The following is a 20071-nucleotide window of genomic DNA, read 5'->3' as shown; positions in this document are numbered from 1 at the left end:
TTACAGTGTTTAAACTAACGACACTTTAAATTCTAAAGTAAATCATTACATTTTCAAAAGGATTTTTTTATTTTATTTTGTAGACTCGAAGCAAAACAGGGATCCTAAAAAGAAAAATGTGACTATCTACAGTATGTGTTCATGCACAAGAAAACACAGAGTACTACTCAGGATGGATCATGGATATGATTGGTCACTGAGATATTAACTTATAGGTTTGAAATGTTTAAAGTTTTAAAATGTAAAAATAAATATTTCAAAAATTGCCTTTATATAAATTGTAATTAGTGGTTGACTGGGCTGAGCGCCAGATCATAAAAGCAGATGTGCTTTTATTTTGTGAAAACATATGAGAACAAGAATATTTTTTTAAAACATAGTGAAGCTTTATAAAATAAAAGTTTTAAAAGGTGACATGATTTAAAATAATTTGCATTTATGTCCATTAATATTAATATGTATCTCATATACTCTATGTATGATATTCAAGGAGAATTACAATTATATTTCCCTCAGCGCTGCGTTGATATATAATTTTTTGACAAAATAATCAACTTACATGAATAATTTTAACTCTTGAGTTTATTCTGCTAATGCAATAACTGGACAATAATTTATGATCAGAATGATTCATAATGTTGAGAAGAGGATCACACTAAAATACTAAGTTGGATGATAAAAACTGCTGGAGAATAGCTTCCTAATAAACAAACGCTGTCATAATACCGGCATATGGGAAGACCAGACCCAAGAAACTCATCAGATCAGAAATCGAATCAGCAAAAAACAGAGAATAAATGAGTCTGACTGCTGGAGCAGCTTACCCTCGAAGAAGTATAACATCTCCAACCATCTCAAACATTTGGTACGGCCCAGAAGCCTCGCTGACGCGCCTCAGGATCCAAGACAGCAGCTGAGTTGTTGACAGTTTTGTTGAAGGCCATGCGTTTCCATGGTAACGATGCTCAAGTACACGGTGCACAGCTCGGGCTGAAGCACAAAAACCAGGGATCTTAGTTCAGGCATGATTCCTCACAGAAACAATTATGCAGCTCATTTAAGAGTAACAGTTAAGTAACTCAGGTCTATTTATCGATGCTCACCTGTGTAACGGAACCCGTGGATGAAGCCGCCAGCAGAAGCTCGGTAGTCTCTGGAGTGAGAGGCAGTTCCCAGCACAAACAAGCCAGGGGTGTCCTTCCCTTCATACCACGCCGTAACCCCCGGCAGCCTCCCTTTTGCATTCTCACTGTTTGGTGGGCTTGCAGAACTGAGGAGATGATCAGTGATTATTTTAATAAAAAACTGAATTTTACGGTGCACAGCATCTTAACATCAATGCTTGCCTGTCAAATATGCTGAAGTTGAATCGGAATCCGAGGCATCGGATGACACGGTCGTAGGGTTTTCTCATTGGGAAGTTGTCGATGTGGTACCCCGACAGCTCTTCCTGTGTCACACCAGAACTGTTCTGACTGTTTTGGAGGTACTTCTTCAGCATGAGGTAAAACTGTCGCCCTTTCCCTTTCTTCTTTCCTCCCGATGCCCTCCTGCTTTGATCTTTTCGCTCAGCGATGACGATTTTCTCCAAGCGTGCCTCCACCAGTCCATCCAGGGACTTCAACTGGTACGTGTCTATCAGCTCGTTGTTGACAGCTCTGGAAAAGAAGATTTCATCTCAGCTTTGGCTTGATAAAGAAAAGACTAAATCTACACCAGATGTGATTTGCGTGATAGTTTCAATGTTAAGTCAATGTACAAATGCAATTTGAATTCCTTTGTTGTGATTTTGGCCTCGGGTGCAGCGCGTCAGTCTGGCAGCACAATTTGAGCGGCGAAGCATGATTTGAGTGACAAACGGGGACTCAGCTTTGGACACGTCATGTTTTCAGTGACTCGATCAGCGAGTTAAAATAAAGATTCAATAAGGCCGCTCATTGCGGGAATTTTTTTCCTAAACTTTCATCCATTTTCTTGACTTGCTGGGGCCACAGGGCTTCCTGGAAACTGACCCTGTTACTGACATAAAATAAGTCAGGGAGACTGCTGACCCAGCCATGTCGACTGTCAGAGTCACCAGCTCCCTGCTAAGGTCTGCCTAACCAAAATTACCTAAAGAAAACAAATAAACAAAGCCCACAAATTAAAACTACCAAAGTCCATCCCCAAACTAAAACAACAAAACCCAGCAGTGTAAGACTGCTAAGGACAAAGCGGGGAAAAAGAACAAAAGATACATTTTAGCATATTTTTTTGTATTTTTGCATTTGTTTGTACCAAAAAATAGACATCATTCATTTTTATTAATAAAAAATAGAATGTCGTAAATGCAAATCCAAATTTCTTAAAGGCTAAAGTAAGACTATGTGGCTCCTTCTAGGTTTTGATCAGTAGAAATAAAGCCCAAATGGCTCTTTCACTGTTAAAGGTTGCCGACCTTGGACTAACTCTATTAGCTAATGATGTTTTTCTTATTTTCATAGAGACAATAATATAAAGATCCTCCATAGACAGACAGAAGAAGTAATGCTTAAAACAGCCGTCAGATGCAGCTCCCGATGTACGACTGAAGTACACCGCACCGGGAAAGACTCTGAATGACCTAGTGAACCCAGACATTGGGATGTGCTTGTTGGCGCCTTTGTAGAGCTCTCCAAAACACATAAACCCAAGCTACTCGCTCAACGTCATCCATGTTTTCCATGATCTGGCAGCAAAAGAAGTACAGACAAATTTGGCGGTTGCTCCGCGTCAAGGCGTCGAGGACATTTTAGGGCAGGCATCAAGCAGTAAATTAGACATAAGGGAGGCGGCAGATACGAATTTCACGCTTGAACCGCTTCTGGTGTTAATGCAGCCAAACAAAGAATTTTGTAGGAATTTTCCTTTTTCTGTACCTTAGATCTCCCACATAATGAGTCTGCCATGCCAGGCGAACAGGACTGGAGCTGAGCATGTGCACGCGACTCGCTGTTCCAATGATGCTTTGAGCAGTTTCAAAAGCAGAGTTCCCCTTCCCCAGAATGAGCACAGCCTGGTCCTTGTAGTCCTCTGGGTTAGTAGAGATGGACTCGTACCCCTCTACAAGATCCGAGCCAACAAATTCCACCACTTGAGGCACCCACAACCCCGTGGCCACCAACAGGACGCTGCAGAAAACAGGAAAACATGATCTCCTTTCCACAAACATCATATAACCTGAAGCTCTTCAAATCACCTGCAGGTGTAGTCTCCACCGTGTTGATCAGTGAGGATGTAGCTCCTTTCTGCTGCTGACTGTACAGCTCTAATCCTCCCAACATCCACCCCGTACTGCACCTTCAGCTTGAGCTCCCTCTCAAACATGGACAGATAGAGGGGGAGTTTATCTGCTGGCGGGTAAAACTCGCTGCTCACTCTCTGGAAAAGGAGGTCTGGTTTATCGCTCAGCAGAGAGTTCCAGTCGTGCCGCAGGTTGAACTCCCGGTTGCGTCTTCCAGTATGGATCTTGTTAATGCTAATGAGTTTTCTGTGCCTGGGGTACCTTAAAGATGCAGAAAATAAACGGTTTTAGACAACAAACTTTTAGTCCAAACATGTTTAAAATAGAAAAGTATTCATGAAAAGTTTCTTACTTGTTAAAGAAGCTACCAGGTCCCGAGTTCCTCTCCAGTATAATGTAGTTTCTTTTAGCCTTGGACAGGAAATAGCCCATCTGCAGGCCAGCAGGTCCAGCTCCAAGCACGCAGTAGTCATGGTGTTGGGTGCCGTTACGGTGGAGGTCATTAAAGGAGGTGAAGACAAAGCCAACCAGAGAGAAGAAGATGAAACATGGAAGGCTGGGCTCCATCCCTGTAGACATGAATGATACAGACAGAATCTGATCATGACAGGCTGCAGCATTTTAGGGAAATGTTGACTTCAATCATCTTTTGATCTGTTGTTAAAGTGTTCTCAGTGGACTATGATTATGTTGTTTTTAGAAAAAATCAAAAACTTGTGTCGTTTTCTAGAACATAGATTCTGCAGAGCACAAGAAGTTGATTAGATATTTGCCTCTGAGTTGTGGGCAGGACCATTGCTGCGGAGTAGGCCCGCCCCCACATCCCATCATCCATCTGTATACACTTTCTCCTGCTAGCTTATACAGCCCCAAACCCAGGAGTGTCAAACTCAATCACAGAGGGGGTCAAAATCCATGACACGGACTTTGTTTGTTCAACGAACATTTCTTTTAATTCAACACTTTTGTAGTCACTTTAGTTTGAATTAATGTAAAAATGATTTTGAAAAAGCATAACAAAACATGTTGCCAGAAATGATAAAAACTAGTATTTCTCGGGACCAGGAATGTCAAACTCAACCGCAGAGGGGGCCAAAATCCATAATCCAGTTTCAATCTACAGATGCAATCAGAAGTCCTGTGGCATGTCTGTCTGCTCGCCACATCAAAAACAAAGATGTAGATGTATCTAGTCGTCTACAAGTGGATGCATCAGAATGGAGCGGAGCAGGGAGCTTGTGGCCCATCCAGTATATTTTCTGTATTACTAATCTTTCTCAAATAGCATTGTTCCTCCCGTCTGTTACTGATCCACAATAATTTAAATATAGAAATATCCATAAATGCAATTTTAAGCTTAATTTTCTTTATATATGTCTTCCATCATCAGAAAAACGCTGCAAGACCATTTTCATTGGGGTGGATCTTTAACTATTTTTACTGAAATCTTACATGCAGTCATTAATAAATCCTATAGATTTTTAAGGGAATATAAATCTGAATATTATGCTTGCATGTTATTTCTCCCACTCGAATCCCACCAGTAAGGAGATGGTTTTCCAGCAGGAACATGTAAATCACTGCAGTACTTTTCCACTTGACTCATTTACTGTCTTCTTTTTTTACAGTCAAAATAATGTCCAAAACAGCTTCATTGTATAACTGATATCCTTCCACACCGCAAAGGTATGTTCACCACCATTTGAGCAACTCCCTGCCAAATAACCCGCTCTGGACTCCACGGTGTGACATAAACAAACGTTAAAGTAAAGGGGAAACCCGCAGTGTTAGAGGAGCAGCTGCGGGGAACCCGCGCACGGAGACGCAGGCTGCAGCAGCAGCAGGTACAAGCGTCCCCGGCTGTCGGTGAACCCTCTCCCCGGAGATGGGATCCCTCCGCGGGGGGATGCGGCGGCCAGATGTGAGCGCGGCTAACGCTCTCCCGCGCGGTCACGAGCCTTACCTTTTCAGCTGCGTGGTTGACTGGCGTGCGACATCTGGGGCAAAGACAGCTACATGTTTATGTGCGCATGCAAACCGCGCTCGGGAGTCGTCCTCAGAAAATCTGGAGTTAGGACAACCCACTTCCCCGCAGGACACAGAAAGCAGTGTGGGGCTACTGCTTGCATAAGGAGGCGTGATTACAAAAACACTACACAATGGATCAGCAAACCTTTTTGTTTGGGGATTATGTAAAATACATTAGCGTAAATCAAAAATATATTTTGTCATAACATGTTTTTTTATCTTAATTTATGTATAGTTTGTAAAGTTTTTACATTTTTATTGGACTATTAATTCTACTTCCGGTTTTATTTTGGTGAGAAAAGCTGTGGCAACCCGCTTCCTGTCATTGCGCCACTCCTGGTTTAGGATGTTTCCATTAGTCATCATTGCTTTGTTTAGTCATTCTTTTCTTTAAGAATAAGGGTTTTTATGTTTCAACTCTCTTCAGGGGTCACGACAGCAAGTCAACCCGCCATTTGGACATTTGAGCGCCTAGCTTTACTGCGCATGCCCAAACCTTAGCGTTTAACCATTGACAGTTTATATGATTTATTGATTATTGCAGTTTATGCCTTTAACCACACTTTGGACATGCTCCTGTAAACTCCCGAGAGTGCCCCCTTGCGGTGGATCTATGTTCGCTAAACTTGCATTTTTGTTCAAAACGTACTAATTTATCTTTACAACAAAGTATTAGGGCCAGTTTGCAAACAGCACTTTTTTTAATTATGATCTAAAATCTCGTAAATTTATTAGAAAAAAGGCATTACTGTTAAATTGCGAGAATAAAGTTGTATATCAATGACTTTAAAAGTCATAGGTTAAATTTATGACTTTTTCCTCGTATATTTTGTTGTAAATTTATACGAGAAAGAATCTTAAATCTGTGAGATTTAAAGACATAAAAAAGTAAAAATTCACGACTTTAAATCTCGTAAATTTATGGGATTAAAAGTCGCAAATTTACGAGAAAAAAACTTGTAGATTTATGAGATTAAAAGTAGTAAATTTTTTAGATTTATTGTTTTAAATACAGATACATTTACTAGAAATTTATTTAGGATAGTGATCGAGAACATTTGACATTTTGCAGTTTGATTTATTTATATTTTCATTCCTTTTGTGTGAGTGCCATAAACACAACCACACCTATCTGCTCATTTAATATTACAAAATTACAAAAATCCCCAAAATGCATTTAACAAAGAAATTAATTAACATAAATAAATTTACGATGTGAGACATGAGTGACGCAAATTGTTAAGAGTTAAAGTGTTGTGTATTCTTTATTTTGTTTTTATTGTTTGAATGTAACAATTTCTACTAATTTTGTTACTTTATTTCACATTTTTATGTACCTTTTTCCCCCCTTTTTTCATTTTCTGTAAGTATGAAGTTGTAGTGTTATAAGGCTGATGATGGATGGACAACCCAGAAACAACTTCTCCATTTTTTTCCTCATTGTTTATCAGTTTTCTCTTATTCTTTTAGGGCTGTCATGTTTTCTGACTCTTTCAAACTTGCCTTGTCATGTTAAGCCACAGCATTTTTTTTTTAATGGTTCACACTTCCCATCTGACTCATCAGTTTTTAGGATCTTTACTGTATAAAAGAAGCTTGGGAGAACTGAGAAGCCACAGACCGAAGGGACTCTCTAGCTGACGGGAACCAAGAACTCCCTGAGAGTAAGTCAACCCTTTATTTCTGTGAGAATGTACTTTTAAAGAAGCAAGAAATGACTTTATAACATTTGAGCAGATGGAGAGCATGAAGAGTGCAAGAAAAGCTGAAACAGGAAATCCCGGCAGGTATGACACTTTGTTCTTATATTTGAAAGAATGAAGCTAAAATCTTTGTTTTTATTTTCATTCTTCAAAGGATATGATGAGTTACTGTGTTTTCATGTGTTTGAAATCCTCCCTCAGTGATCTATCAGAGCAGATTAAAGCAGCAACTAAAGAGAACCATGTCAGAGCTGAAAATACGCAGCTGATGCTGAGTTACCAGAAAGGACAGATCACACTGAGGCAGTATAAGGTCAGTATCTCCAGACGCTGAAGTTGAAACATCCTCTGAATGTTGTTAAATGATGCCATGCTTCTGCCAGGTGCTGCTTTGCTCTCTCTATGAGATCTATAAGGCTCTGGAGGAAGAGCTGGACAGGAACTCTTCCCACCCGGCTGTCGCCCCCATATACTTCCCACAGGAACTTGCTCGTCTGGAAGCTCTGGAAAGAGATCTGGAACACTTTTTTGGCCCCAACTGGCAGAAGAAAGTGATTGTCCCTGCAGCCACACAGAAATATGAGCAGAGACTCCGAAAAGTGGGTCAAATTCTCCCAAAAATCAATTAAAAAGTCCCAAAACAAAAAACCTCCATGATGATTTTTTTTTCTTTTTCACAGATTGGAAAACAGAACCCAGAGCTGCTGGTGGCCCATGCCTACACTCGCTATCTGGGTGATTTATCAGGTGGGCAAGTGTTGGGGAAAATTACCCAGAAATCTCTGGGGCTGAGCAGCAAAGAGGGGCTGTCGTTTTTCTCGTTCCCCGGCGTGAGCAGTCCCAACCGCTTTAAGCAGCTGTACCGGAGCCGCATGAACAGCATCGAGCTGACGGAGCGGGAGAAGGCGGCCGTGCTGGAGGAGGCCGTGTCGGCCTTTGAGTTAAACATCCAGGTGGGTCCACAGGAACCAAACCTAATCTGAGTCTGTAAAGTTTTAAAAACCAAAAGCTGACATAACATTAAAAATGTGACAGTTTTTATATTAATATTAGGACAGAATGCTATCGTTTATTTATTTGTACTTTAACCAATTCCTGATTTGATTACCTTCTTTAAGGCTATATGTATCCATACATCAAATGTCAAGTGTCAAGCATGGTGGTGGAAGAGTAATGGTTAGGACCTTAAACTCTCAGATGTATTTATCTGCATACAACGTTTTTTGGAAAAAAAAACAAAAACAGATGTGAGCATTTTTTTACTTACTTTTAATTGAAGACAAACAATGGCTGAACAGTGGTGTAGTGGTTAGCGCTCTCGCCTCAGAAATATCTGGTTCAAATCCTGGCCGACCTTCCTGTATGGAGTTTGGATGTTCTCTTTGTGCATATGCTGTACAAAAACATCCTTCATAGGTTCATTTGTGTCTCTAAATTTCCCATAAGTGTGCATGTGAGAGTGCGGTCCTGCAATTTAATCACCCAACTGTAGTTGGGATAGGCTCCAGCAGCCCCTTGATCCTAAAAGGGATTTATTTGGTTCCAATAAATCAGGGGTGTCAAACTCATTACCTGTGATAATGCTAGTGTGAATGTTGTAACCTGAATTTGGCTGCTGAAGATGCTAGTGCTGGTAGCTGAAGATGCTGAAGCTAATATCCAGCTAAAATATTAGCTAAATGCCGAATTAGCCTAAGACAGTAAAAAAAAAAAAACCTAGGTTAGCCAAAACAGCTAGCATGTAGCTATTTTGCTAAACTCCAAAATAGCCTAAAAATTCAAAAGTGTTATGCCAATTTTTAAAACTGTAACTTTCACATAAACATAAATAATAAAAAGGCAGGAATATTATTACAGACTAAAGCAACTTCAACTTTCATTTTTAATTTCAAGCATGAAGTTAAAACAATAAGCAGAGTATTCTAGCCTCATGTGAACCCACAGAAAGAGGAACAGAAACTCCTGCAGGTTGAGCCTCCTGCCATCTTGCTGATGCTTTAAAACTTTTTGCTTTTAGGTTTTTGATGACTTGCAGAAAATGTTGAGTATCACAGCAGAAACAGAGTCACAGATTCCAGCAACTCGACTCCCGTCATCCCCCCTCCTGCAGTTCACCGCGGGGCTGTGCTTCGCGCTGGCCACCGTCGGCGTTGGAATGTTCATCACATATTGAAGCACTTTAATCAACTTTTGATTTTTTTTTATTTCACTTAAGCTTTACTATCTGTTCAAACTTTACCCATAATGCACTGTTTTTTTTAAATAAAATCATGAGATCAAAGACTGAATTAGCTGGTTTTATTGACCGTTTTCTCTTTACAAATGCTGCAGGATTACATCAGTTTCTTATTAAACAGAAATGAAGATATTTGAACAATAGATCAGAACTATGTACATCATCATCATCATCATCATCATCATCATCATCGACACCGAACAGCTTCTGCTTCATTTGACTCTGTAGAGGACCTTCCTCTGCATGCGGTGCTGCAGCTCTCCTCTCCTCAGCATCAGGTGGAGGACCTTGTAGATGGCGTGCTCTGGATATTTCTGCATGAAGAACACAAATGTGCATCAGAGATGGGGAAAAAGAAGAAAATAAATAATGACTGAAGATTTCTACACTTCAATGCTGCTGACCTGTTTGGTGAAGTCCTGCACGATGCTGTGCTCGGACACCTGCGAGCCGATGGCGAAGCGCCTCTTCAGCTGCTTCTCGATGCGGGAGATCATCTCCTGGTCTTCCTGAGAGGTGAAGCCCTCCACTCCTGCAGACGGTTTATGGAGAAACTGCTTACACTGTACGCACTCAGGAGTCAGTATTTAAAAAAGATACACACCGGAGAGGCTTCCGGACATAGCGGCATCCAGCGTGGAAACCTGGAAGAGCCTGAGGGCCTCGTCCACCTCCTCCTCTCCAGCCACAGCCTGCAGCTTCATTTTGGCCAGAGACTCTGCGATGCGAACGATGGCCTCCAGCTGCCTGAACAGACGGCGAGAGAGGGTTACTGAGCGGAATCAGAGGCTTACAGTTCTGATTCTTGATGGGAGACGAGAGGAGACAGATACCTGACAGTGATGGGGATGGAGGGTCTTTTGTTCATCTCTCGTTCGTGATCTCGGGCGCCACTCCTCATCACCACATATCTGTTTTTTAGCTTCTCAGCCGCTGCCGCAGAGAGTCGAGGGCCACATTTACTGTAAGGATACACGCTTTACTATTACATAAATCCACAGGAAACCAAACTTTTAGGCTTCTGTCTGCAGAATTTCTTTGCTGATGAAGGGTGTGAGAGACTCACGCTCTGGCGTAGGCGATGTATTTCTTAAAGGTGGCGAGTGGAATCTCGCCCTCAACTGCCTCTGTCTGCGTCTGCGCGCTCAGGTGGACGTTCATCACGTGGCGAGCCAGCGTCTGTAAGCAGAATCAGGCGACAAACTCAGCGGCGGCGCTAAAGACAGTCGCATCCCGACATGGGGCGTCCTCTCACCATGTCTCTCTGCTGGTCGTGCTGGTCCTTGATGATGAAGATCATGTCGAAGCGAGACAGGATGGTGGGCATGAAGTCGATGTTGTCCTCGCCTTTGGTGTCGTCCCAGCGGCCGAAGACAGAGTTGGCGGCCGCCAGCACCGAGCAGCGGGAGTTCAGGGTGGTGGTGATGCCGGCCTGAAAGACGCCGACTGTCAGCATTTTCTCGATAGAACCCTCGAAGAGGAGGTCAAATTGAAGGCGGTACCTTAGCGATGGAGATGGTCTGCTGCTCCATGGCCTCGTGGATCGCCACTCTGTCGTCCTCTCTCATCTGAGGAGACAAACAGCCTCAAGTACGAGCTAAACCCACGCGGCCTGCAGCTCAATTTGGTCGTACCTTGTCGAACTCGTCGATGCAAACGACGCCACCATCCGCCAGCACCATGGCCCCTCCCTCCATGATGAACCCACGGGTGCTGGGGTCTCTCAGCACGGAGGCGGTGAGCCCAGCTGCACTGCTGCCCTTACCTGATGTATACACCTGTGAGGGAGCCTCAGTATCAGGAGTCTGAACAAGCTTTTTATTGTCCAAATATTTAAAATAAGCAAACATATACCCCGATCGGTGAGCATCTCTCCACAAACTTGAGCAGCTGGGATTTGGCTGTACCAGGATCTCCCAGCATCAGCAGGTTAATGTCCCCTCTGCGAGTCAGACCGTCAGGTAACCTAGCGGACACAAGAACACTTAGTTTCAAAACAAAATAACTGCAGCAGCAAAAAAAACAAGCCGTTTTATCGCCGTACCTCTTTCTCGAGCCTCCGAACAGCAGACAGGTGATGGCCTTCTTCAGATCGTCGCTCCCGTAGATGGAAGGAGCAACAGACTGCGCCAGAGAGCTGTAGATGTTGGGAGAGGTAGATAAAGTTCTCAGCTCTTCTTCCTCTTGTGCAGAGATGGATCCGGTGGCACCGCGGCCTGCAGGAAACAAGATAAAAATGACCCCCAAATCCAAAAAATTTGGTTATTTCAATCAAACCTCGGCAGGATCTTTACCTGCTCCTTCTGTGTCCACCTGGATGCCAATAACTCGCAGGTAAGAGGAACGAATCCCCACGCCAACGCCCTTTTCTCTGCCTTTGGACTTTACAGTAGCCACCTTTTTGATGGAGTAGATGCCCATGATGGTCACTCGGTTTCCCGGCACCACGCGGTCACACAGGTACCTGAGAGGACGACTATATCTGTGATATGCTGCAAAAGCAGCAGAGCGGCAGCCTCTTAAAGCCTCTGCTTACCTGTCACAGTAGAGCTGCAGGTGACGCGGCATCTCCCCGTGCGGCACAGCATCCGGAGACTCCTGCAGGCGCAGCGTCTGGAAGTCCACGCACACGCAGCGGTCTGGAATGATGAAGTACGGATCCACGGGACACTTCACTCGGCCGGCGTTCTCACTGAGGAAGCAGAAGGTCGGGTTGAGGCGGAGTCATCTGGGGGACAGTGGAGCCCACAATGAGATACTTCACCTGTTGCACTTTCTGGGCAGAGCGTAGCCCTGCAGGCCCGGGGGCAGGGGGATGTTGGGGATGACGTTGCGGCAGCCGCGGCACTGCAGGCACACCTTGGTGGCCTTCGCCTTGACTGCTGTAGCAGAAATGATGATGCCATGGACCTTCACTAGACGGGACACTTGCTCGGACTGGAAAAACACAGAAAAATGTCACTTATGAGAGGAATGGGAGTGCAGAACGAGGCACAGCAAGGCCTGCAGCACATGGGTCGCTCAGTTCATTTATGGAGTGTAAAATATTGAAAGTTATTTAAGGTTTAAGTTGATATATTCTGGAATAATATTCCTGCCTTTTTATTATTCACAAATAAGTAAAAAAGTTACAGTATTAAAGTTTTAAAAATGGTCATTCTGCTAGATTTTTTGATTATTTTGGCATTTACAAAGATTTTTTTTTTCAAAGTTAAGCTAATATTTCAGCTACATGCTAGCTGTTTTGGCTAATATAGGGTTTTTACGTTTTTAGACTGTTTTGGAGTTAGGCTAATGTTTACACGCTAGATGTTTTGGCTAATGTAAGTTTTTTTATGTTTTTTAGGCTAATTTGGCATTTTGCTAATATTTCAGCTGGCTATCAGCTTCAACTAACGGCACTAGCATCTTCAGCGGCCAAATTCAGCTTACAGCACTCACACTAGCATTATCACAGGTATCTAGTTCATTATTAAGTAAGAAAGTTACGTTTTTAAAGTTTATAAACTTAGTTTTAGAGTATTCAATAAATGTTTATCCTGTTCGGCCTGCGACCTACGGTGTGTTTTCGATTTTGGCCCCCTGAGTGATTGACTTTGACACCCCTGGTCTAAAGGTACCTTCAGGTTTCGGATGGAGGCGTGGTGAGCGTCACTCTTCAGCATGACCTGGATGTCCTGAACCGTCTCCTCCCCTGCAGGTCGGGGTCGGGTCACCTCATCAGCCACCTCCTTAGCAGCCTCCTCCAGCTTGAGAAAATATTAATATTATTAATATCAAGCATGATTCATGACTGTCAACGTGTAAAAAAGTGTGAAATAAGAGACTCACCAATGGCAGGTTCTCAGTTGGAAGCTTATAAAGGCAGTCTGACAGATCTTCATCAAAGCTGGCAAGATCCTCCAGCTTTACCTCCAACCAGAACTCCCCTAAAGTGTAATGTCGCTTCAGCTCATCTCTGAGGAGGACACAAACAGATTTAAGCTTTTAAATCACATTTTTACGTATAAACTACATTTCCCATAATCCATCTGTTCTAGGCAAAGGTTTTACAGTAGTTAACTTTGAAAGTAGACACAGATTTGTGAACTGTCGTGCGTTCGTGAGGGCTCTGACCTGTATTTGTATGTGAACCCGGTGCTGTCGGTTCCCTCTCTGAACTGACGCAGGAACTCTCGGAACCGCTTCTTGATCTGGACCCGCTTCTGCCCGCCTTCATCCCCGCCGGGTCCCTCTCCTCCGCCGAAGCTGTCGCTGTAGTAAACGCCGGGGTCGTCGAAGCCAGACATGCTGAAGCTGAAGCAAAAAGTCGCTTTTCTGGAACAAAACCGGAGCCGAACAGACAGGAAGAACCAGGCTCTGTGAGGACGTTTCGCGGGAAAAACTGAAGCTTCTTCCTCTCTGTTTCCCGCGGGTTGTCCTCTAGTACCGCCCACCCGTTAAACCCTGATTGGTCAGGTTCAAACATAGCCTTTCTTTATTGGTCAAACAGATGCATGTGGGGAACTGAAGGCGGGGCGTTGAGTTGTGATGGCGCGAAAACCAGAAGAGGAGGAGCTTGAAAAGCATGGCGACAGCTGAAGAGGGAAACAACAAAGAGTTTAGTGAGAACTGCTCGTAGAGTTGATCCTACTTTCACAATATGAACTGAGGGAGTGAACAACCTTACAAACAGCTTATGTTGACATGGTTAAAACGAACGTTTTAAAATAAAATGCAATTTTATCAATGATATGGCAACTGAAATGCAAAGTTAACCTGAATGGACAATATTTGTCACAAACCACTACAAAAACGTCTATTTACTTTGTTTTACTCCATACTACAATCCAAATAAATACTTTTAGGTTTGTTATTCTCTTTTGAAGAAGATCACTGGGCTAAAATGGCCTATTGTATTCATATGAAATCCACAGAAGAAATGTTGCTCTTTTTTTAAAATAATCATAACAAAATTAGTTTTACATTTATTTTTTAACACCTTGTTTTGACAAAGCTTTGAACGATCAAATTGAAAATTGCCAAAAAGGATAAAAACCATTAGTGTACAGTTAATATAAACCAGATGAAGAACAGCAGTTTCAGTTTTGTTTAAAAAACAGCATCTGTATTAATGTTAAAGCTATGCTCAAGCCTGGCAGGAATGAAAAAACTGTAACTACTTTAGCATCAGTGAGGCAAGTGCAGCCAAGTGCTGCAGCGACAAGCATAAGCTCCACATCTCTACAGTTAGTTAAGCCTCGCCTCCACTGAGTGATTGTCACGGCGCATTTGTGGTGTAGACTACTACCGTGTCATTGCGTCATTGTTGTGCGATGACAAGAAAAGCAACAAAAATGGAGGTCATCCAGCAGCTCGTACTTTTCTTGCATTATTTTCTGTACATCGTGTTTGAAAGAAAGAATACCACCGTAAAAAGGACAACAGAATCACTAGCTTAGCACTATATTGGTGCTTTCTAATATCGTCATCACTTTCTGCCAATCAGTGGGTGGCTACAGCAGCTCCGCCCCAACCGACCTGTTCTATTTTTCTATGGACCTACAACGGATGGCGGCCCTCAAGAGGAATGGGTCGGAACTGTTTAATGGGTCAATTTTACAATGGAAATGCTGAAAATACTGGATCAAACCAGACCGTACGGCTCAGTGTAATTGAGGCTAGTATCCATTGCTGCATGGCAACAGCAGTACTCAGATTCAACTCAATCAAGTGCACCTTGAAAATGATCCAGGTTAATATTTTCCTGGAAAGAAACGCAGTTTCTCTAATTTAGAATATGGGACCAAAACAAACCCTGGTTAAAATATCCTGAACATAGTGATGCTGCATACTGTTTCCCATGGAGACAGACTATTTGATTTTTCAGTGATGTTTTGAGAATCACTTTTAACTACTATGTGGGGGAGACGTGAATATACTTTTACCCAAATGATCTCTAAGTGATCATAGGAACATGAGCGAAAACAGTTCAAGCAATGATTAACATCAGGGTAGATTTTGGTGTTAACAGCTTAGAGATGTGAATTCCCGTTTTAATTCAAAGTTAAAGTTTTAATTTAATTCAAGTAGATATTAAGCCTTTCATAAAGCATCATCATCTATATATTTTTACTCCACTTTTAAGTTAGAGAATGATAGTCTTTGTATTTTTATTTATTAAATATAAGTTTAATTAATTGACACAATCAAAGGACAACATGTAACAACAATTTTCAGTCTTTTATTTGTATTTACTAAAACTTTTTTCTATCTTGATAAAGCGCTCAGTAGACGATAATAAATCTTCTTTCTCATAACGCCTAGCTAAAGAGCTTTGTTACTAGAAAATACATTCTGCTTCATTGACCTACAAACGTAACTACTATTCCAATCAGCATCAGTCCCAGGTCAGCAGTAACAGGCAGCAGGATCTGTAAGGCCAGGCGGGTGGTTGCGTTTCTCCAGTTTCGACTCGTTTGTTCCGTTCAGGAGATGACGCCGTGCTTTCTGCCGGTCTGGATGAAAGCGTCCACACACTGGTCGATGTCTCCTTCTGTGTGTGCTGCTGAGATCTGGACTCGGATCCTTGCTTTACCCTTCGGTACGACTGGGTAGGAGAATCCGATCACATAGATGCCTGTGGAGAGATGAGCCGCGAAGTGAGGCTAACAGTTCTTCTCTTCCAGAATTGTTCTCGGGATCGGACAGAGTGTCTCACCCAGTTTCAACATGTCGTCAGCCATCACAGAGGCCAGCCGTGCGTCGCCGAGCATCACGGGGCAGATGGGGTGAGAGGTGCCTGCAATGGTGAAACCGGCCTGCGTCATCTTGTTCCGGAACCTGATGGAACAGCATTCAGAGCGGACTTCAAAACCAGACTTTTTCCTTAAATGGACAATCAGCTTCACCTTCTTTCAACGGAAACACAAACCTCATGGTTTTGGCCGTCATGCTCTGTGCGATCTCATTGGAGGCGAGCAGCAGCTCCACGGCCCTGATGGCGCTGCCCACCACCGGCGGGGGGAGGGCGTTGGAGAACAGGTAGGGTCGGGAGCGCTGCCGGAGCAGGTCGATGAGAGGCTTCGGACCAACAGTGTAGCCGCCTAAAGGAAAACATGCCAGATATTTTTTATCACTTCAAATCACGTTAGAATGATCGCAGAAGTTTGTTTGTCACCATGGGAAGTTAGTACTTTTAATTCTTTTCAAATCATGTAAATAAAACACACATGAACAAAGAAAGCAGTGAGAAAGTAACAAGGAGAATCTCAATGAAACATTGATTCACCACATTCTGAATGAAGAAATACTCAGAGACCAATTTTAATCTTAATTTTCATTAATATCCATCATGGAAAAAATGCCACAATAATAATTTTATTGGAGTGAATCTTTAAGTCAGACATACCTGCAGCTCCTCCAAGCGCTTTTCCTAGAGTGGAGTTTACAATGTGAACTCTGTTCATGACTCCCAGGAGCTCGTCTGTTCCCCTGGAAACCAGAAGGTGAAACTGATATTTATGGAGTTACCCTGAAGAGTATGGAAGCGTTTGTGAAAAGAAAGAAAATGAAACAGCCGTTTGAAGAATTGCTTTTCCATTTTATTTAAGAGACAGCTAATGTAGTTACATTGTAAAATAAAAAAAAACATTTCTGTTAATGTATTTTAGTTTTCCAATGTAATATTTCTAATTGTATCTTGGTACAAATTTACCAGAGAACATTTTGAAAATGAAATACCAAATTCCCTTTTCTTTATCATTTTTATTATGTCACAGAATGAGCAGTGATGATGAAGAAAATGAAAAAGCCGTTCAGATAATTGCTTTTCCATTTTATTTAAGAGTCAGGTGATGTAGTTACATTGTAAAATAAAAAGAACACTTCTGTAAATACATTTTAATTTTTATATTTTATATTTTTCATTGAGTATTGGTACAAATTTACTAAAGAACCTTTTGAAAATGAGATGTCAAATGCCATTTTCTTTATAATTTTAATGAAGTTACAGAATGAGCGGTGTTAAAGAAGAAAATGAAAAGCTGGTCAGAGACTTGCTTTTTCATTTCATTTAGAGACAAGTAATGTAGGTACATTTTGAAAATGAAAAGGCATTTCCAGTATTGACTTCTATCTTGAATTATGAGTCATTAACGCTTCCACAGTATGACTTTTTAACAACTAGTTGTGTTTTCAGGATAATTTTGGCGACACCTTCTGGTAGTATTATGCATTACAAACAATGCAGAAGTCTGAATTGGGAGTTTATTCTTAATTTCCTGCCTCACTTAAGGATTTAAAGTTAATTCAGTTTGTAAATGTATGGTTATTGAAGCTTTTCAAAAGAATTGCAGCAATATGAATATTATACACGTAATATTCCTAACAAAATTGACATTTAAAACAATATTTGTTAAAGAAAATTGGTGTAAATTCTACTCACTGATAACAAAAATAAACAAAGAAAATCATTTTCTTGTGCATTTTACTGAAGAACTCACCTGCCACGGGTTCCAAGAAAGCCAGTGGCGTGGCACTCATCTATGAACACCATGGCTCCGTACTGTTCAGCCAGGTCGCAGATGCCTGTGAGAGGAGCCACATCTCCGTCCATAGAGAAGACTCCGTCGGTCACGATCAGGCGCATGCGAGAAGACTGAGGAGGAAATACCAACAACAGATTTAAATGCCATTCTTTCATCATTCTTGGGCTTTTTTCTTAGATTTCTCAAATAGAAAATGTTAGGAGGAACTGACATGCATGAAACTGAAGATAAAATTAGATCTTTCAGCAAGAAGAGAAGTACACAAACCTGAGCCTCTTGCAGCTTGTTCTCCAGGTCGCTCAGGTCCATGTGTTTGTAGCGCAGCCTCTTGGCTCGACACAGGCGGATCCCATCGATGATGGAGGCGTGGTTGAGCTCATCTGACAGCACTGCATCATCTGGGCCCAACAGCACCTATTCCAAAAGTCAATTAGAACAACAGCTCCAAATAATCCAGGTAGGAGATCAGATTTAGCTTGGTCAACCTCAAATAATCCAGGTAGGAGATCAGATTTCACTTGGTCAAACCTCAAATAATCCAGCGTTGGCATCAAAGCAGCTGGCATAGAGGATGCAGTCCTCCCTCTCATGAAACTCTGCAAGCTTCTGCTCCAAGTGTTTGTGCAGATCCTTCAAGAAAATGACAGTTAAAGCTGGGAATTTGTAATGACACGTCAGAGACGAGCCGCTGATCAGCCGTCATACCTGCGTCCCACAGATGAACCGCACAGAACTCAATCCAGCGCCGTGAGACTTCAGAGCGTCAATTCCTGCCTGTACAACCTCCGGATGGCTGGACAGTCCAAGGTAGTTGTTGGCACAGAAATTCAGCATTCCTGATAGAAATACACAGTTACTCCACGACATCACACAATAAAACAGAGATAACAGAGTCACATACAGAAAAACAAAACAAAAACAGATTACGAAAGTGGCACCTCAGTGCAGTTTCCCACATGAGAGGTCATGACCTCAAATGCCTGGGCCTTTCATAAGCTAGGAGCGGCTGGCAAAGGTCCACAGCCAAATGTCAACATCTGAGAAGCCACTTTGCTGCAGCGTGTGTGTTTTATCGCCATGAACTTCAGCTTACTGCCAAAAGCTGGAGGGGATGAAGGGTTCATCTAAATGAAGTTCATTTAAAATTTAAAAAACACACATAAAATTACACTGACTTCCTACAATATTGAAGCAATTGTTTAAATGCATCCTTTATTAGATAATGGCAGTTGTGCCATCAATTTACGAGTAATTGGATTGATATGGCCCAGTAATCTGATTACTTCCTGTTTCTATAAAATGAATCTAGTGGTTTTTCATCTCAAAACATGAATAAAACTGTCGTACAGTCACAGTGCAAGTAGAAAAACCCCCACAATGGACAGACTATTTAAAAGCTATGGAGAGTACAGGTGTAGTCTGACTCACAGAAGCTTTAGCAGGAAAGTTCGCAGACTAGAATGGGTAATTTGAATCAGATTATTTTGAAAATTGGAAAAAAGAGAGAATTTGGCATCTATATTCACACAAACTGAAATAAATCTGATAAGAGGCTGATTGTTGATTATCAAATTAAGTGCAAAGAAACGTCCTAATCTGTGAGGAATAATCTGAACTGTTATCAGGTTTTTAATCTTTCCATGGTAGAGCAGCACGGACCTCCACGGCCACCGTCCACGTTGATCTGAGGCCCCTGCTTGGAGGTAATAATCCTCTCTGCTTTCCACGTCCCCGCGGCTCGAATCGAATCCAGTTCCTGCTCCAGCACCGCTCTGGCTTCCGCGAGCGCAGCGTAGCTCCGGCTCAGAACCGAATCCGAACATCGCAGAACCCCCCAGGCGGGTTTAAGTAAACTTTGGGTAGCTTTTCGTAAAGACATTTCTGTGAAATTGTTAGTTTTAGGTGTCCAGCAGTGACAACACGCCACCAACTCGGAGTAGTGCGTGATGTAATAGAGATGGGGGCGTCTGTGGGAGCCGACCAATCACGTGGCTGAGAAATGCAGCAGGTGGCTCTTCTCGTCCAATCACATTACAGGGATCACTGACTGACTGATGCTACTTCCGCTGCGATTTCACAGTAAAACAGTTTGGGTTCAGACAACTGAGCCTTATCTGTCCTCCACATGAAACGGATTCACCAAGATTGTTCAAACTGCTTTTTTCCTTCTGGAATTAGGATTTTTTTTTAAATGGAATAATATCAAATTAAAACTTTGATTGGTTTTGACGTTTCCAAAAATACTACACATTTTTGTTTAAAAAATATGTTCCCTTAAAAAATAAAATCAAGTGAGATTTTTTTTTAAACCTAA

The 20071-nt window shown here is 42.2% G+C and overlaps 4 protein-coding genes across 4 annotated transcripts in view; 1 reads left to right on the top strand and 3 right to left on the bottom strand.

Annotated features, from left to right (window-relative positions):
- Positions 1-5387, bottom strand: part of foxred2 (FAD-dependent oxidoreductase domain containing 2) — a 9661-nt gene extending 4274 nt beyond the window's left edge. Inside the window, exons 1-7 of the mRNA XM_024273107.2 lie at positions 5226-5387; positions 3615-3831; positions 3218-3523; positions 2898-3149; positions 1347-1658; positions 1104-1270; positions 825-990 (exon numbers count right to left, since the gene is read on the bottom strand). Coding sequence (XP_024128875.1) covers positions 825-990; positions 1104-1270; positions 1347-1658; positions 2898-3149; positions 3218-3523; positions 3615-3829 — 1418 coding nt within the window. The 5' untranslated portion in view covers positions 3830-3831; positions 5226-5387. The remainder of the gene's footprint in view (positions 1-824; positions 991-1103; positions 1271-1346; positions 1659-2897; positions 3150-3217; positions 3524-3614; positions 3832-5225) is intronic.
- On the top strand, positions 1370-9281 carry hmox1a (heme oxygenase 1a). Its single transcript, XM_024273109.2, has 7 exons — positions 1370-1504; positions 6857-6954; positions 7028-7077; positions 7195-7306; positions 7377-7592; positions 7674-7946; positions 9011-9281. Exons 3-7 carry the CDS (start codon positions 7028-7030, stop codon positions 9164-9166), a joined length of 807 nt encoding a protein of 268 aa, XP_024128877.1. The 5' UTR covers positions 1370-1504; positions 6857-6954; the 3' UTR covers positions 9167-9281.
- On the bottom strand, positions 9277-13668 carry mcm5 (minichromosome maintenance complex component 5). Its single transcript, XM_024273106.2, has 16 exons — positions 13346-13668; positions 13061-13187; positions 12850-12978; positions 11994-12166; positions 11766-11921; positions 11524-11693; positions 11274-11445; positions 11084-11195; positions 10864-11007; positions 10732-10797; positions 10485-10661; positions 10296-10408; positions 10063-10191; positions 9834-9976; positions 9634-9761; positions 9277-9543 (listed from the first exon to the last, which is right to left on the bottom strand). The coding sequence occupies exons 1-16, from the start codon at positions 13516-13518 to the stop codon at positions 9442-9444; spliced, it is 2214 nt and encodes a 737-aa protein (XP_024128874.1). The 5' UTR covers positions 13519-13668; the 3' UTR covers positions 9277-9441.
- Positions 13669-15432: 1764 nt separating this feature from the next.
- gcat (glycine C-acetyltransferase) lies at positions 15433-19736 on the bottom strand. Its single transcript, XM_024272961.1, has 9 exons — positions 19417-19736; positions 18463-18593; positions 18286-18387; positions 18025-18171; positions 17713-17867; positions 16620-16702; positions 16143-16314; positions 15930-16051; positions 15433-15848 (listed from the first exon to the last, which is right to left on the bottom strand). The coding sequence occupies exons 1-9, from the start codon at positions 19634-19636 to the stop codon at positions 15697-15699; spliced, it is 1284 nt and encodes a 427-aa protein (XP_024128729.1). The 5' UTR covers positions 19637-19736; the 3' UTR covers positions 15433-15696.
- Positions 19737-20071: the final 335 nt, after the last annotated feature.

The sequence above is a fragment of the Oryzias melastigma genome, linkage group LG8, assembly GCF_002922805.2.
Source record: "Oryzias melastigma strain HK-1 linkage group LG8, ASM292280v2, whole genome shotgun sequence".
Taxonomy (NCBI): domain Eukaryota; kingdom Metazoa; phylum Chordata; class Actinopteri; order Beloniformes; family Adrianichthyidae; genus Oryzias; species Oryzias melastigma.
The sequence above is the reverse complement of the archived record's forward strand: the minus strand, read 5'-3'. Positions and strand labels throughout refer to the sequence as shown.

What these genes read in the sequence shown, in the direction of transcription:
- mcm5 (XM_024273106.2), bottom strand. Translation starts at nt 13,518, where the DNA reads ATGTCTGGCTTCGACGACCCCGGCGTTTACTACAGCGACAGCTTCGGC. An exon ending in TTCGGAGGCTCGAGAAAGAG is followed by an intron (nt 11,196 to 11,273) that starts GTACGGCGATAA and finishes TGTGTCCGCTAG; the next exon opens with GTTACCTGACGGTCTGACTC. An exon ending in TCCATCCCCATCACTGTCAG is followed by an intron (nt 9,977 to 10,062) that starts GTATCTGTCTCC and finishes CCGTCTGTTCAG; the next exon opens with GCAGCTGGAGGCCATCGTTC.
- hmox1a (XM_024273109.2), top strand. Translation starts at nt 7,028, where the DNA reads ATGGAGAGCATGAAGAGTGCAAGAAAAGCTGAAACAGGAAATCCCGGC. An exon ending in TCACACTGAGGCAGTATAAG is followed by an intron (nt 7,307 to 7,376) that starts GTCAGTATCTCC and finishes TGCTTCTGCCAG; the next exon opens with GTGCTGCTTTGCTCTCTCTA. An exon ending in CCTTTGAGTTAAACATCCAG is followed by an intron (nt 7,947 to 9,010) that starts GTGGGTCCACAG and finishes TTTTGCTTTTAG; the next exon opens with GTTTTTGATGACTTGCAGAA.
- gcat (XM_024272961.1), bottom strand. Translation starts at nt 19,636, where the DNA reads ATGTCTTTACGAAAAGCTACCCAAAGTTTACTTAAACCCGCCTGGGGG. An exon ending in TTTCTTGGAACCCGTGGCAG is followed by an intron (nt 16,703 to 17,712) that starts GTGAGTTCTTCA and finishes TCTGGTTTCCAG; the next exon opens with GGGAACAGACGAGCTCCTGG. An exon ending in TGACGACATGTTGAAACTGG is followed by an intron (nt 15,849 to 15,929) that starts GTGAGACACTCT and finishes ATCTCTCCACAG; the next exon opens with GCATCTATGTGATCGGATTC.